Source organism: Halyomorpha halys, unplaced genomic scaffold, assembly GCF_000696795.3.
Source record: "Halyomorpha halys isolate HHAL.00 unplaced genomic scaffold, Hhal_1.1 Scaffold2196.1, whole genome shotgun sequence".
Taxonomy (NCBI): Eukaryota; Metazoa; Arthropoda; class Insecta; order Hemiptera; family Pentatomidae; genus Halyomorpha; species Halyomorpha halys.
The window spans coordinates 47,618-66,328 of NW_027110201.1; the positions used below are offsets into that span (position 1 = coordinate 47,618).

The 18,711-nt window shown below is 28.5% G+C and overlaps 1 protein-coding gene across 1 annotated transcript in view; it reads left to right on the plus strand.

Moving 5' to 3' along the window:
* The window catches only part of LOC106691265 (myb/SANT-like DNA-binding domain-containing protein 4), a 63,611-nt gene that overhangs the window by 33,125 nt on the left and 11,775 nt on the right, over positions 1-18,711 (plus strand). Inside the window, exon 3 of the mRNA XM_067048352.1 lies at positions 13,019-13,063. Within this exon, the coding sequence (XP_066904453.1) occupies positions 13,019-13,063 (45 nt within the window). The remainder of the gene's footprint in view (positions 1-13,018; positions 13,064-18,711) is intronic.

Consider the following 18,711-nt stretch of genomic DNA (forward strand, 5'->3'; position numbering starts at 1 on the left):
TAATATATAATATATTTGCACTAAGTACATCTGACTAAATATATGCTTTCTATTTAGCCTCAAGATACCTATGTCATCGGCTCACATCATTTTATGACATTAAAATCTTTACAATTTAGACAAGATTTTCCCTGGAAAAGAAGATGTAATTTTTCAAACTGTTCCAACGCTCTATTGGAAACCTTGAGTGTTTTATTACAGTCGTTTAGTATTTATAGTTACATTGTCTCATCGCCGTGAAGCAGTATTGTTTCTTTATCGCGTAGCTTTGTCGTTTATTATTGCCAATATTGTCAGTAATTGAAATTCTTAAATAGTTTATGGTAATAGCGACGAGAGGTGATGCGTCAATTCAGCTTTAAAAAAAAATATTAAAAATCTTTCGATCACCCTCTAGCCTTTCGTTTGTCCTCAATTCGAATGAGATAAGGGTCTTTAATTTTTTATGATCAGTGTATAACTTATAATTATCATTTTTACTTTAAGGTTCTACTACATAAAAGTAAAGTGAGAAATATTTTGAATCCTATATTTCAATACACGCTTTAAGTGTTGAGACCAAATAACTGAGTCTCTCAAAATAGTTTATATGGACAACTTGCAGCAAAAACAAAAAGTACGAAAAGCAAAAATAATTTAAAATCATTTCAGTTATTTTATTATTATTTTTTTATTTTATTTTATTTCATTTTTTTAATAATTATTATTTCATTTTTATTTTTTACTTTATTTTCATTTTAGAAGTTGTTAACTAAAATATTAATTGTATCACTTTAGATCAATTCATATTGCACTAATCTAGCTTAAAAATTGTATAGCCTCCACAAGACCCTAAAAGCCTAAACTGAAATATTTACATTTTACTTATGTCTATAATTTTTATGTTTTATTTTGGCATCGACCGATAGATGTTGTCATCTGGATCATATCGGATGTAATTTTTTAAATGAATAAACAAAAAACAATAAATAAAAAATACCGGAGAATGGCGAAAGGTCGCATAAGTGTCGGTCACATGCTCTGTTTCTTCATTCTGATCAATCTTTTTATATCAACGTATTTATTAAATAGCTTTAATTTCACTTAGCTATTTATAAGCTTTTCAGTTGACAGAATGGCTGACCAAAATCTTTCTGAGTACTTTCAATGTTGATTATATAACAACTTAGCATTGAATAAATGAGAGTAGCAAAAAGTAGAAATATTTTATAAGATTAAAAAAAATCCGGAAATAACAGTAGTAATATAAGTTCTTAATACTACTGCAAAGGGCAAGATATCAGAAAAATTAATGTATAAGTCTTAGAAGCTGGTGAAAAATACACAAAATGACAAAAAAAATCCTTGTAACTTGTTTTTTAATTCATTTTTAGTCTGTTTACTAGACATTATTAAATCTTTGACCAAAACTAATGTGACTCACTCCTACCGTTAGACGAACGATAATTTTGTTCTCATGGAATATATCACTCTCTCCTTGCGAGATGTTAAAACGCTATTTTCGGTCTTTGTATACATAAAAATGGAGTAATTCTAGTGTTTTTTAGTTGTTTTTATCTCTTAAGATGGTATTTTTTTGTTTCACTCATATGATTTTTAACATGCAATATGAAAAGATTTGTGTTAACACAAAGAACGATAGTGAGTGATGCTCGTAGCTCAGATCTTTTAATTTATTTAATCTTAAAAACAACTGAAAAAAGAAATAGGGGTTACCGCATGGTGTAATTATTCCTTCATTATCGATAATAGAAAGTTATTAAAAATTTTAATATAATGTTCATTAAATCGTAAAATATGTTTTATAAAACACAATGATGAAATTTATAAATAAACAGATACTCTTATAATATTCGCTGAAAATGAAATTGTGGTATAGGGTTTGATTAGTAGGGATTAGTAACGATGATCTCACATATCTACAAAAGATTAAATACCTATAACAGATTAACTTAGAGATGTCTCCGTCAAATAGTATTAGCAAGCAATCTTCAAGGAAAATGTAACTGAATTTGCTAAATAAATCATGCATATTTTAAATACGATGTTGATAATTTATTATAAAATGAGTGAAAATGTTATTTAAATATTTAAATATAGAAAAAATAAGGTAGGTTAAAAAATAATTATCTTTTAAAATTTCATACATCCAAAAATTAGTTGATAGAGGCTTGACAAAATTGAAATTTTAATGATTTTTTAGTTAAAACATATATCAGATTAAGGAACGCTTACACCATAGCCCTATTAAAATTCTCATTAATAGTAGAAACCACAATCAACTCTCATGGACTGCACCTGAGTGCAGGTGAACTGAATCCGTGCTGTACCTATCTGCCCCTATGCGAACTTAACTTCCTGGTTAATGTTAATATATATATGTATATATTCGTATAGATTACCACTTCTAAGTAATAGAACTTATATTACTTTAACGTATATTTCCATTTTTCAAGCCAAAAAACTTAAGGAGTATTATGGCAATTATTAACCTAAAGGTTAGAAATATTACAAGAGAAAAAAACGTCTTAAAAAGTCAGATCAGCAAAGATTGCGTAAAATAGTGAAAAAAATAAGATATAATCACAGAGGGATAAAGACAGAATTGTTGTCTACAATTGAGAGTTGATATATTTTTGATTTAAGAATTTAGTTTATTAGATAAACTTTAATGTATATTTACTAAAGAAAAATAAAATATATCAGGATATATTTAGATATATTCAGGAGAAAATTTTATGAATAATAAATATAAAAAAAGAAAAAAGAAGGTTTATATCGATGATTTACTTTACTAAGTTCATTTCCTCTAACTTTACAAACAATAGAATTAAAGGTTTTCTCCTTTAGAAAAATTAATTGAAAAATTATAATTTTCCTAAAAGAGACAACATTTAATTGTATTTTTCGTAAAATTAGTGGAAATGTTCTTACACCACTGTGAAGTAATCCATCGAAATTTTTTAGTACTATTACTATATATTTTAGATTTATTTAAACCGTACTTTGCCTCAATATATATCGTAAGCATTAAAATATTGTCTAACTAGATTCCTAGTGCTGTATGTATAGCAGAAAACTATATTTAGACTATAATTTATTCTTTATTTACACTTTTACAATATGTTTCTCTCCTTCCAATATTAGCAAATATACAAAAATAATATTCAATTTATACTATTTCAAGGGGAAAAAATTTTTTTTCACTTCTCAAATTATAATGGCTGTTTCTGTATAGCATACCTAATTAACAATTAAAAAATGCTGACATATAAAAAAGTTTTAGTGAACAACATATCAATTATTTATATTTAACACCATTCAACAATGTGTCTAAACATTTTTCAATTTAAAAAAAAAATCACTAAATTTGATTATAACTCATTCACATCCTGATTTTAAATGTTCTTAATCTTTCATATGTTTGCCTAACTTTTTTAATTATTAAAAATATTGCTACTTAAATTTAACTTCGCTCATTAATAAAATCTAATTGCCTTTTAATATATGCTTTTCACAGCATGGTTGAATCTGGACTTCAGTAATTTAGTTTGTTGTTAGAAATGGAAATTTTAGCTTATTATTTGCTGATATATCTATTATTTTTATAATTAGAAATAATTTTTTATTAGACTTTACGAAAAGGAAAGCCATACTAGTGGCCACACCATACAGTATTGTGATGTTTTGATATACCTAATCAGCTGCTTAAATTTAACCCTCTCAGCTTATACCAAATAATGCAAGAGCCGGGAAGAAAAAAAGTCAGTTAATTCATCCCAATTTTTGATAACTTTAATGAAAACTATGTATAATTACTGGTCAAAACTGATGAGACTGCTAAGTATAGGTAGGGGGAATAAAAAATAGCGGCTGTTTCAAAACCTTAAAAAAAAAATTAATTCTTCATTCGGAGCTCTATATCTTAAAAACTACCAACAGCACTAGAAAATCTAAAAGAACATTATTTAAAGGAGAGTAAATTTTCTGAAATATGAGTCCTAATAGAGCTATTTACGTCCAATAGTTCTCGAAATGTATCTTTTTAAAAAGCAACATTTGTTAAAAATATACTGGAAGATTAGTAGTTAGTTAATTTATTTTGAGAAATCTATATCCCAGGAAGTATGTGACGTATAGATGTCTATTAGCACTCAAATTAAAGCTAGTTTAACTTACTATAAAGTAGTTTATGACCTTTACCTTCGTAGGAAAAGTAGTTATTATTAATTATTTTTAATTCATTTTTCATTCAGAGCTCTATATCTTTAAAACTGACAACAATAATAGAAAATCTAAGAGAACATCTGTTAAAATAGACTAAATTTGCTAAAAAAATACACCTATACGTCACATAGTTCCTAAGATATAGATTTCTCAATATAAATTACCTAACCAGTAATCATTCAGAAGATTTTTAAGAAATGTTGCTTCTTAAAAAGCTACATTTCGAGAACTACTGAACGTAAATAGCTCTATTAGGGCTAATATTTCAAAAACTTTACTCTCCACTAATTTTTCTAAAGGAGAAAACCTTTAATTCTATTGTTTGTAAAGTTAGAGGAAATGAACTTAGTGAAGTAAATCATCAATATATACTTTCTTTTTTTTTTATATATTTATTATTCATAAATTTTTCTCCTGAATATATCTAAATATATCCTGATATATTTTATTTTTCTTTAGTAAATATACATTAAAGTTTATCTAATAAACTAAATTTTTAAATCAAAAATATATCAACTCTCAATTGTAGACAATAATTCTGTCTTTGTCCCTCTGTGATTATATCTTATTTTTTTCACTGTTTTACGCAATCGTTGCTGATCTGACTTTTTAAGACGTTTTTTCTGTTGTAATATTTCTAACCTTTAGGTTAATAGTTGCCATAATACTCCTTAAGTTTTTTGGCTTGAAAAATTAAAATACAGGTTAAAGTAATATAAGTTCTATTACTTAGAAGTGGTAATATATACGAATATATGTATATGTTAACATTAACCAGGAAGTTAAGTTCGCTCTCTGAGAGAAGATTAAATGTGTCCTTTTTGTCCCATCGTTCAATCTAACCCATAGGGGTAGGTAGGTACAGCACGGTTTCAGTTCACCTGCACTCAGGTGCAGTCCTTGAGAGTTGATTGTGGTATCTACTGTTAATGAGAATTTTCATAGGGCTATGGTGTAAGAGTTCCTTAATCTGATATATGTTTTAACTTAAAAATGATTATTGTTCCCCCTACCTATACTTAGCAGACTCATTAATTTTGACTAGTAATTATAAATAGTTTTCATTAAAGTAATTAAAAATTGGGGTGAAATATCTTACTTTTTTCTCCACTTGGGCTCTTGTACTAAAATATGATGGTTTATAAGTTAGCTAAAATAATGTAGTGATTTATAGTTCTCGATTTGATCGTCCAACTTGCGAAATTTAGGACTATAAATATCAGCAATTTCCAGAAGCACCTAGCAATGTGAAAATGTGTTACCATCGATGAAACTCATAAAAAACCTCACGAGGTTGGCTAAAACAAAACTAGAAAGGGATATTCGTTGGACGGTGGACGCAGCCGGTCGACTACTCCGTTCACACTAAATATATATTTTAATCGTCATTGCGATGTTAATATCGATTGATATATGATAAAAATATTTGTCCTTATATTCTCATTATTTATGTATAACAAATACTTGGCCAATATAAAGAAATATTATTACCTTTGGTAAAGTGTATGATTATTATATGACCCGCAACCTCGTTCAAGTTTTTTATTTTGGCCCGTAAGGCTTTGTAAGTTGGACAACCCTACTCTATAATATATTTTGTCTAATTATTGTGTTGTGATAAGCTATCTTTATTTGTTTTTTTTTTTGTTTTAGACTGTTGGAGTTAGTCGTGCTGTATGCATTAACCTGATCCTTTTCTGCCCCGATGTCAACTGAATTAATTAAACGTTGAGCGGTTAGTTATTTACTGTTATTTGTGAGCTATAAGGCTTCGTTTCCAAATAATTAAATAATTTACATATAACCACTTATAGGTTTGTTACAACACGAATCAAAACTATAATCGAACTAGCAGCAGTATGTGGAGTTGAGTACCTGGAGCATAAAAACCTTACCATACTTGCGCCCGCCATTTTAATACTAGTTATGACTTTTATTAAAACAATTAATAATAGTTGTCTCTTTCAAGGAGATTCGGTCTCATTATTTTTACAGTTATTACATTAGATCATTACAATTAGAATCAGTTAATTATTATTAATATTTTTTTTTGGTAGAACATTTTAATTTGTCACTTTATTCCACTATTTAATGTATTTTAATCTAATTGTCATATTCACCTCTAATTATCTTATTTTCATGATATTTCTTAATCTAATCTCTTCTTACCTCGACAAAAGTACGTCATAATATTCCATTTTCAAGGCAAACATTTACCAATTAAAAAGGTTAGGAAAAGACGGCCTTTTTTCAATTTGGGTTCCTACTTTCATCATCATTCCCAATTCATCATAGCAAATCCAACTAACATTCCGTCATTTTATAAAACAAAATTTATAATTTTAAAATTATAGAAAATTGTTCCCAAGGCTAGTATTAATTTATAAACTGTTTAAATTATAAGTTTTTTTTTTTTATTAAATGACGAAGTACCTCATGGATTTCATTAATTGGAATTTATGATTAAAATAAAAAATACCGCAAATAAACGGTTGAGATTACTTAAATTTGCTATGTGTAACGTAACTTAAGCAATATTGAGGGTAAGAATTTAATTATTATAAAATAAGCAATTTTTTTTTATAATAAAGGTAAGCAAAATATTATAAGATATATTTTAATTTAATATCATTTATTAAACTAGTAAATGCGGTCTTGCTCATTACATAATTATTCAATGAAAAGAATTACTTAACATCCATTCATTGAGCCTTCGTCGCTGGTAAGGGTACCGCTGATCGCGCAAGTTTCGGATTTGGAAGGAATTTCGCTGACTTAAGTTCGTTCCATTGTTATAGCTGTCTAGGATAAAGGATGTCACTAGCATGTAAAGAATACTCAAGTTATAATACGTGTAACTATGTGCAATATTATTTTTTTTCTAAACAGAATAAGTTATTTTTATTAGCTCATTGCAATAATTAGGTCGAAATTATGTTTGTATAAATGGGCAACAATGGCGATGGAAGAGAAAGTGTGGGAATGACAAAATCACTTCAGGTATGTACAATGTGTCACCAAAAGACACAAAACTCTTTCGTTTACGATTGTTTCTCTTCTATGACATATATATAGGACCTGGAAAATGGACTGTCAGACTGATCTTTTAGGGGTAATTGATGGATTACCGAAAAAATTTGAACTGGAAGAGAGGCTGCGGGTTTTATAACCTCTTACTCACTGATCTTTGATGATTATATTCCAAAAACGACGATGCCTATAAAGTCGAATTGATGACGCTGATAAAGTTAAAAAGCTCATACTATTTTTTACTGTGTTTTTTTTTTCACCATCTTCTTAATTTCACATAAGGTCTACCATCTAAATGTAGGAGGTCTAAGAGTTTCGATAAATATAATAGGAAGAAATCAAATGTATATAGAAATTTTCTTCGGAGATAGTAATTTCTAAAGACGAAGCTAACAAGGAGATTACAAAATAGAAGGAGGTTGTTTTACAGTTATCCTTAATGGCGAACGGAACCTACAGCCAAGGTGATACTGATCAGAGAATAATGAAAGAGCTTTATTGATCGATAGTGTCATCACTTCCTCAACGAATCCGTTCACTGGAAGGCCTTCTAGATCAAACCAACACTTAAACGTATCAGCTTCATTATCGAAGGTTTTGTCTCGATTAAGAATTTTCTTTTTTCAGTTGGATATGAATTAATTTAGCATACGTATTTGATGTTGTTATAGAAAAAATTCATGAAGTCAAAATTTTATCTTATCATATATATATGAATTTTATTTCAATTATTTCGCTAATTTCAATCAACAGACTAAATGCTCTACGTTTCGGCTTTTATACCTTCGTCAGGAACAAAAATTTGTTTACACAAATTGCACATTCCATTACATACTCATAGACTCAAACTTAAACGGTAGAAGACGTAAAATTTGCCTTTAAATTTTATCATATCATCATCCAAGTACTTGATTTTTTCTCAATACTCTGTAAGCATCAAAGTAATAACTTTGACTTATATTATTTAAAAAAGTACTTATTATTATATAGAAAGGGGATGAAAAATGTGAAGAACAGCATTATGACATTTCGCCCGAGGAAACCATCATTTAAAAACCAGATCATCCGTCAACTCTGTGTGGGATGTTTCTGTTTCTGAAATGTAGGAGCGTTGAGATCACCTTCGTTATCACATTTTCCAAGTGCAGCTACATGAAACATCACTGACAAGTTTAGTTCTTGCTCAAAAAATTCCAAACTTATTTTTTGCTTTATAGCAATATTTTTATAAAAAGTGGCATTTTTGACAGAATCGGGTGTATCACCTGCATAATGCTGCTAACTATATTCTTAACTATATATATATATTTTTTTTTTGCTAGAAACTCACTTATACACTTGTTAAATCTCTTATACGCTTGTTAAATTATATGAGTTCTTGTTAGTTTTTTCAAAATTAATGAAAACATTATAATTTTCTTTATTTATGGTTTTATGGTCCTTATTCCGCATTTTTTTAAGAACTGGACTACAACAATATGATTTATCCCTTTTTTTAAAAATATAATAATACAAGATATTCGTATATATTTGAGTGAACATAAAAGTCGTCAGTTAAAACCACTGTCTTTACTTTAACAAATCCAAAAGTAAAAGGGGGGCGGGTTAGTACAGAGGTAAGACGCTGTACCACTAACTCCAAGGACTCAGGTTCGAATCTGGCTGAAACAGGTAACTATATATTCTATTTTATGTGTAGCCGTGAGTCAACTGTGTGGACTCAGGTGCTCTCCTGGGGTCCACCCAGCCTCATAATGGGAGTACTCTTATTAGAGAAAAATCTGGCGCTTGAGTGAGATTTTGAAAAAAACAAAAACAAATCCTAGTAGTATAACGTTGTGCTTGCAAAGAACTTGAATCCCTTTTATACTTTTTTCGGCATTTCTTATTTTTTTTTTTTATGTCTTCTATGGTTATGATTAAACTTGTATTTATGGACAATTTGGTCTTAAAATCATCAAAACAGTCTGACAAGGCTTAAATGTCAGTAAAATTCCGGAAATTACAATAGTAATACAAATGGAAAGCTGTTGTTTTAATATGACAATACAGTTTATTGCGATAAATTTCAATTATAACTTGAATTATTGAAATGTTAGTACTCATTTAATTGATATTATTTTGATGAATATGGATTTTCTTTTATTAAATGAAAATTACAGAAGTTCAATGTTACTTATTATCTTTTCATTTAGCAAATAGGTCATTGGCTTGAAGAGTACACTCTAAATACTACCATATACTATATTATTCTTATAAAAATCTTAATAGGTTGTTACTGAATAGTTATCAAAGAAAGCCTTGAGTCACACAAATGAGAGTTTAAAACTAACTTTTTAACGTTATTATATGTACTGAAAAGATAAGCCCAGAGGTAGCACACCTCACTCCAACAGTTAAAAATCGGCGGTGCGCGCGTCATACAACTTGTACTTTAGACACGAGCATTTAAATTAATTATCACTCGTTTTAGAAAAGGTATTTCTATATTGTTCACTGACGGCAATACTTTTCCCAACTAATTTGCCAAATGAGACTTTCATTTGGCAGATTGACTAGCTCTGACTGAAATTTGACGCCACTAAACAAAAACAAACAACTAAATATTTTGTTGCTATGTGTGACTTAAAAACATTTTTATCACACTCCGCCCGTTAGTTAAGTTAAAAAAATCATATCAGAGTAGATCTTTTGTGTATGCATTTCTCGATAAAAATATTATATTCTATAATTTCGAAATATAATAGTCAGCAGTTTTCATAATACTTGAAATAATTCGGCCATTTGCTAATCTATACTACTGTGAACGCTTTCTCAAGATGTATTGAAGGAAAAGAAAAATAACATTAGAACACCTGAGTAACTAATTAATATATAAAATTTACTACATTGATTTATTGCAAAGCGCTTTGTAATAATTTTATAAATCATGATAAGCAAAAGATATGGAGTTACTTAGAGCCCATATTTTATTATCACTTATCTAGCAAGTGCGTTGTTCAAACAATTATTTGTATAAAACAAAATCTTGAGAAAGATAAAACTTAATTAGTTCCTTGTAATACTCTATGATTTCTTAATATTTATATAAAAAAAAGTAAATATATGAATGAAATAATTTTAATGAATCATTCCAATGTAAGATAAAAAGAATAATTATAATGAAGGAAACTTATGTAATTTCATTCTCTCCCTGAGTGCTTTATTAATCAAATTAATAACAAGTAAATAAATAGAAATAATACGTTGCAAAATTTTTGATGAGACCCTGCACCATAGCAAAATAATTAAGTACAAATAGAGTACATCAAAATAAAATCATAAAATTCAACAATAACTTAAAATGCATCATACTATATACATTAAAAGAACTATTTATTAAAAAATAGGAAAAATTAATAATTTTACATCTCAGTTTTGTAAAAAATATATGATTCGACCGTGCTCAAACATCCTCGACTGACCGAAGAAAATGGAATGTCAGTCATGTCCAATCCTAATGGCTTTCCATCATCATGTCGAATTCTCACTAAAAAATTGAATATTCAAAAACTAAATGTAAAAAAACAGTTTTATGTAATACAATTTCTATGAATTCTTATCATTTACCACCTACTTTGCCAATATATACGATTCCTTTCCTTTCGTCTGTCTTTATTTCGCTCATTTTATGCATTATATATTATAAATAAGGCTTCCTTTGAAATAATAAAATAATTAGAAGGATGAGAAAAAATAAAAAAAATGGTCGATGTGTACTCCCCGCCCCCATTTTTTCTGATCCCCCTAAAACAGTATAAGACAATAAATTAGTGGTTGCTTTACGTATGGTGTACATAAATCAAGTTAAGTATTACCTTTTTCTACCTGTGGTACTTAAGGTTAGACATTGACCTGCAACAGTAATGTATATATATTTTTTAACAAGTGTTTGCGAATGGTTATGAAGCTTGGATATCATCTGTCGAACATTAATAACGTTGAACCTCCCCCATGTTTTTTTATTTTATTTTATTTATAACACGTTATTAGCTACTTTCTGTCTCTTGTACTCTTTCTTCGGTAAGGGGACAGAAACATATTAATTTCTTGCAATATTAAGTCCATTTCACGTAATGGTGCAAGAAAGATTGGAGGTGCAGCAACCTGACAGAAAATGTTAGGACCTAAAGGCCTGTATGAATACTTTTTTTTCTTCATCATGAACTAACAAATTAAAAGTTAAATCCGAATTATTTAAGTTTTCCAAAGTAAAGGAGGCGGAAGAACATTACTATGCTGGAAAAGAGAGCAAGGCCTAGAAATTAGTAACCGTGTTTCGTAAGCGTTTTGTCTGTTTGTCCAACTCTTTCTCGTTATTGTTAAAACTAGTTGAGCTATAGTCAGATAAATATTCATAGCATATATTAGCGCTTTTGTTGGGCGCCATTTGGGTGTCTATGTCTCCTCCATCTTAAGACAATTGGAGTTCGTTATGAGTCTGTGGAGAATAACTGAAAAAAAAATAATAAATTACAACTAAAACAGGACTGATTTAGATTCTTATTATTTATTTATTTTAAGATCAGATTAAGGAGAAGCTTGGGTTCAAAAATGAAAAAAACAAAATCAATTTTTTTATTATTTGAGTATATATATAATTAGAAGTTACTATTACTTCTTTAATTTGCCGGATTTAATTCTTTCAAATTATTTTAAGACTTATTGGTTACAAAGCTAAAAATATTCGGTGGCCATTAAGAAAAAAATTGCCAGAACACCTGAGCATTTCCTACGTAAACTTTTCTCTATCGCTCTAATCAGGCATTTCTACTTAAGGATCCATTGAGAGGAATTATATTAAAATTATTTATATGCTACCTTGGAATTTGACTAGCCTACACGTAAGTAAACGCAGAACAGATTAAGAAGTTGTTTCTCGTAGCCATCACCGGCGGCGCTCGTGTACGCACGATAAATATAATAAATTTATTTGAGATAATGCATCCTTTTAATAAACCTTAATCCAGGTTTTAAAAACAAACAATTGAATATAATCTTTTAAAAGGTTATATGTTATTATATCACTACTTTGCTTGGATTTGGGCATATCTGGCAAAAAATTATTTTGTACTTGAGGTATTTAATAGATTGTATGGGAGACCAGGGGGCCTCAAGAGAAGCCACTTTCTCAAAACAAATCAAATAGCAAATATACTGTGCATTTCAGCATTTACTTTGCACTGTTCTTCTTTCCCTACATATTCAACTGATCTTAATCCTACTTAATAACGCATAATTGTGCCCCCATAGATTTATCTCGACAAAGATGCCACGAATTTGTTTTAGCCAAAGAAGGGTGGTGAATGAACTTTGGAAACCGCTGCCATAGACTGTGGATACTTTTTTTACAACCCTACTAGTTTTGGTACAGTCACAGTAAAGAAAGAAATTCCTGAATTATAACAAATATTTTAGAAAGAAATTATAACAGATATTTAAATGAACAAAAGTAATTCTTCACAAAATGTTAACACGAATGAAATCATACCTTCTGAAGTATTTCTAAAATATTAACATAACGAAAGCCTTCACACATTATATATTTATTAAATGATGTTATTCCTACTTCAAACTGGTATAGTAAGACGTTCAGAGGTTACTTGCTATATTATTCCACTACAGCAGTAATAAAATCTTGATAATAATTCACTCATTTATTTATTTATATTACTTCCTAGAATTCTTTATCAGCCTAAAATCCTTTTCTTTTACATTACAGATTTAAGACTGGAGAGGCTTTTGAAGGTTTTCAACTTATCTGAAGGTAATACTATTTTATAATGAAAATCATAGAATAGGGAGAATGCGAATTTGAAAACGTAAAATGTTGAGAATTTTTAATTTTGGGAATGTTCTCCAATCTCCAAAAATTCTTGCATAACATTGACTCAAAGAAGTGATTTTACACAATATATTTAATAAACACTTACTTTATTTTTTTAATTTTTTGGGAAGTCTACCAAATATACCGACAATTGCTATATGTCTACTTGCTGAATAAAAGATAGGCAATACATTTTTTAAATAGTGAACTGTAATTTAAAAAAAAAATTATAACGACAAAGGTAATAGAGATAACATCAACAGTAAGATGGTTCAGAATATAGAGAAAAATAGCTAAAAACCTACAACAATGCAAAGAAATCAAATAATGAAGAAAACATTTCTCACTAATTCAAACTTATAAATGTTATTTAGAGGAGTATATTTTCATAGGGAGAGCAAATTTCAGGGAATAGACCCTAATTAATCATTAGAAAATTTCAGACATTGTTTATCCCCCTCCTCCCAATAAATTGCTTAAGCATTTTCTCTAACTTTCTCCAATTTTCTTTCCCTATCGTCTAACTGCATTCAATTAATTCCAAAATAACGTCATGGCCACCATAGCAGATTCTCCCTGGTTCATAAGAAACATCCAACTACGTCAAGAAATATATTTGGAATCGATAGAGAATGTCATCACACAGCGACTTACAAAATTCCACTTCTAGCTACTGGCAATTAAAGTAGCACTGACTTACAATGTGAGCAATGCAACCACATCTCAAAGACTGAAGCTCAAGCTGATGCAAGATATCCAGCTATAAGCTCTATATTAATTTATTTATAGTTTTATAGTTTTTTTTCTATTTTTCTCTTATTTTTTTTCAGCATAAGTTGATTACTTATTTTATCAGTTCTATAAATATCACTTGTTTTGTTTGTTGTTTTCTCTTTTATTGTCTAGTTACATAATTATTATTATTATTTATTTAGTTTTTCTTTATATTTGATCTTTATTATTTATTTGCTGAGTTGCCTTTTGCGCTATATGAGACCATACCCCTCCCCAATCATCAATAGTTAAAAAAACTAGCAAAATGTTTAAATAATCATGTAAGGTCCAACTAGCTCAATGGGTAATATAGAAATAATAATAAAAAACATAAATTTTTGTAATGTTCTCTGAGGGTTTCATATCCAATCATTCAAGATGTAGTACAAAAAAAGATGATTAAGACATTTTTCACTGCTTTATCATTTTTAACTTGAAAATATTTAATTTAAATAAGTAGTTGAAGAAAGATTATTTGATTGAAAGGCCTAGTGATTGTTTTTTTTATTTAAGAACAATAATTTTTACTCCTTGATATTACACCCAATTTTTGTCTTTTCTAATTATCAGGAAAATCCAGTGGTTTTTGAGTCACAGTTTAGGAACTAGAATAGGTTATTAATGCTAATTTAGAGCATACTAATTGTTTATCTTTTCAGGTTTTAGACTGCTATTAATCATATAATGTAATGTTGTTTTGTTTAATTATTCTGAAAGATGAAATTTATTGATGCAATTATTTTTTGAGTGAAATTAAATCTTCCTATTTTTAAAACCATGGGCCAATTGATCCTAAAACGTTTTTATTCATTTTAAAAATATACAATAAACTAAAATCTAATCAAAGGGTAATTTTTAGTTAAAAGCTGGTCATTAATTTTTAACAAGTTATCTTTTTAAATAAAAATTGTTTCATGGCAGTTGTCCCTTAATTTAAAAAAAAAATCATTCATAACAATTATACAATAATTTTAAAATTATAAATTATGTTGTAACTTTTCTGGTGAAATTTATAAAAAGAAAACACTAAAGGTTTCAGACCCTGGTAGAAAGTTTTCGAAATAGGAAGATTTAGCTTTTGATTATTTTTTCTTTTAATAGATTTCCCTTGTGTTTAATTAATTATGGACACTTGTCATATAATTTCCAGATTGAGCTACTACTATCAAATCCTAAAAATAATGTCAACATATTAACATAGAATGTAAACATTATGGATAAAATTAATTTTATTGTAGGAGAAATTATTTTTCAAAGGCTTGGAGTAACAGGAAATGGGGACACCATAATAGAAAATCTTTATGAAGGCCTTGAGTGACAGCGAATGGGCACGCGCTATCAAGAGAGCTATCCGTCGACAGTATAAGTAGTCACACTGTCATGGAGTTGCTCTCTTTATTGGCGTGCTCAACCTCTGCAGCGATTCTACACTAACAAACCAGAATGCAACATCAAGAAAACAATATTGTTATTTGTATAAAACTAATTTTATATACTATTTTCATTCTCATCAACCTCCTTAAATTCTGAAAATGCTTTAGTTCAAATCTGCAATTCTTTTTCTTCTTTTCGCTACTGTTGGCCTCTCAGTGCATAGGAGCCTCTGTCAATTTAAATAAGTCCAATCAGTTTTGTGCCAACAGTTTCAATTCACCAAAAAATATCCTAGGTCTACCTCTTCATCTTTTCTCAGTTATTAAATCTTCCATTACTTATTTTGAATTAAAGTTTTCAAGCATTCTTCAATCCATTTCAGATGACATTTGTGGAGGGTGGTTATCAGTGAGGATATAGCCAACTACTTTGTTATCTCAATCCTGATTTGGTCTATTTGCGTCTTGCTTGCCACTCAGTGAAGAAATCTCATTTCTTTGATGTCTTAAATGTCTATCTAATGTCATCCAACTCTCAGACACAAGCAGTAGAGCAGGGGGACAAAACAGCTTTAAAGATGTGGAACCTGACCTGGTTGGTGACTTCTCTCTTGCTAAGGATAGTATAACAAATCTGACAATATATATTATTAGCTTTTCAAGCCAGAAGGACACTTCATCTATGTTAGCGGCATTATGCTAATCATTGTAACTAAATATATAAAGTCCTCTATAATTTCAAGTTTCTTGCCATTACAAAAAAGGATTTGTCTTCCATTACATCTTCCTCTTTCCTAAAGATCGCAAGAATTTTACATTTTGTGAAGTTTATTGTCATTCCTTTCCTTAGAGGCCCTTCTTGCCATTCAACTAAGGCCTGTTGCAGTTTAACTTTATCATGAGGAGAAAGAACAATATTGTCTGTGAATATATCTTTACTAATATTCTTTCTAAGTTTCAATTCTCTATTACAGTTCTCTCCCTCCTTCCCTTACATATCTTGTGAGTTTCATCCATATATGGGATGAAAAGAAGAGGACAAATGTTTCCTTGCATTACACCAAGATTTTTTTTAACTCATCCCATTTATTCTTACAAATCCAAAATTCATTCTCACCCCATTATCCTTCTAACTTCTATATCCCATCAAATTGTTACATTTGGTAAATTCTTCAATAACTATATCATGCTTATGGAAATCTGTTCCACCTCTAGTCTCTAATACTCCCTTTATTTCAAACTTTAAATTTCATTTCTCCCAAAATCATTTCCCTTTAGCCCTGAATCATTATACATGTCTGTAAATAATAATTAAGAATTAAGTTTTTATTTCATTCATTTATTTTTATTATCATAGTAAGGAAAATATGTTTGTCAACTAATTATGGCTGAACAATACGCATCACAGTAACATTATTGTAACTTCTTCTAAGAGGACATCAGTTCCAGGACATTAAAATTTCTGGATCTAGATTTCTTATGAACCTAACATTTTGTGTTTAAAAATAATTTTTCAAAATCTCAAGCCTTCATATTATATTCATCAATAAATCCAGTACATCTAGCTTTAACTGAATTTTTGGTAATATTATACATTATATGTATGTGAGATTATTAGTTTTAAAACTGGTATACTTTTCACATGTTCTTAGTGCATGACACCACCGAGTAAAACCGTCCCAATCCAGTTTAAAAAAGATTTACCTAGATTCAAAGTGTTACAACCATGTGGTTTTGTTATCTCCTATAAAATTTTTGAAAATGGAGAGTTCCAGTTTCAAAACTACTCACCTCACTTATATTAAATAATTTCTTAATCAAAAACATGTATTTAATAGTAAAAGATATTTATTTATTTATCCACAAATAGCCACCAACAAGCAAAATACCTAATGAAATAATGTATAAATAAGAAAATAAAGTAAAAGTGGGCTGTTAAGTAAAGACAACATATATTAACAAATTTCAATTACTTAATAAAAAAAAATTAAATAAAAAGAGACATTTTGAAGTTGAAGCAATAAGTATTTCCAGGAATTTACAAGAGCAACAGGAATTAAAAACAAGGTAGATTAGATAAAACAAAAAGATATCCCTTTAAAAAATGTTAATTCCTCTACTTCTCTGTAATGCCAATTACTTGGATATGTTTATGTACACTATTGAATTAGTAAATGAGCTAGGCTTTCTGGGATACATAAACCTGTGTTAATGTAGTTTACTACCTCATCACCACCTTACTATCTGTAAGGAGCATTTTTGATAAGGTTTATAAATGTCAATTTATATTATTATGATGCAATATAATATGATCATGAGGGATTTATTTTTAATCTGTTGTATTTTGAATTTGAAAAAGAATTTTACAACCTAGCATATGGAATTATATACCTAGCATATATTATTTAAATATTATAATAAAATTTTATAATATCTATCTCATATGAGATACATACAAGTGTACCAACGTAAAAAATATGTGTGTGTAGAAATATTTATTTATTCAATTGCTATTATCCTTAGTATTTTATAATCCTGCTAAGTTCTAATATCATATATTTCGTTTTTAATTGACGGATATTCAATATCATCATAGACTTGAGCTAGACTGACCTTTTTTTTATTTTAAAAAACAGCTTTTCATTCATAACTGATCTTAATATATTATTAAAAAAATAACAATTAAGATTCCATTAATTCTGAATGTTTTTTAAACTAAATGTAATCATGTCACATTTAGTTTAAAAAATTATTACTTTTGATTAAGTATCTAAGTAACTCCAAGGATAACAATAAGAATCAGTCTAAAGAAATTGCTAAAAGGTGTCAAGTAAATTTATAGCTCATTATGCAATAGTTTTAAAAGTGGGGCTGAAGATGGAGTGAATTTATGATCATTACGTCGCCTTTGCTAAGCTGTAAAGTTTTATAGTCCGTATATAATTCTTCAGTTTACTAGGCAACTGATAAGGCATGTTTCTGATAAGCAGCAAAGATGATAGTTGCTTGTTTATTCTCTAACATCTTTTAAAACATTCATCGCAACTAAAAAAGTAGATAATCAAAATTTTTCAGTTGATTCCTCAAAATTGACTGAGAAAAGTTATACTTTTTTTTTATTCATTTATCTGATAAAAACTACATTGTTCATCATGTGATATCTAATTTCAGAAATTTATTTCCATGAAAATAATATATTTTGTTTGTATTTTTAGCATTACAATAAAATAAATTATTAAAAATAAAATTATTCAATACATAATATATATCAATATGGATAATTGAAGATAATCATTTGGACCACATTACACCCATGATTTTTTATTTATTTTATAAATGCATTTACCCATAGAGGGTCATTAGCATCACGATTTTTTGTTACAAAATTATGTAAAAATAAATATTATTATAACAGTTTTATGTTATATAAATAATTGAAAC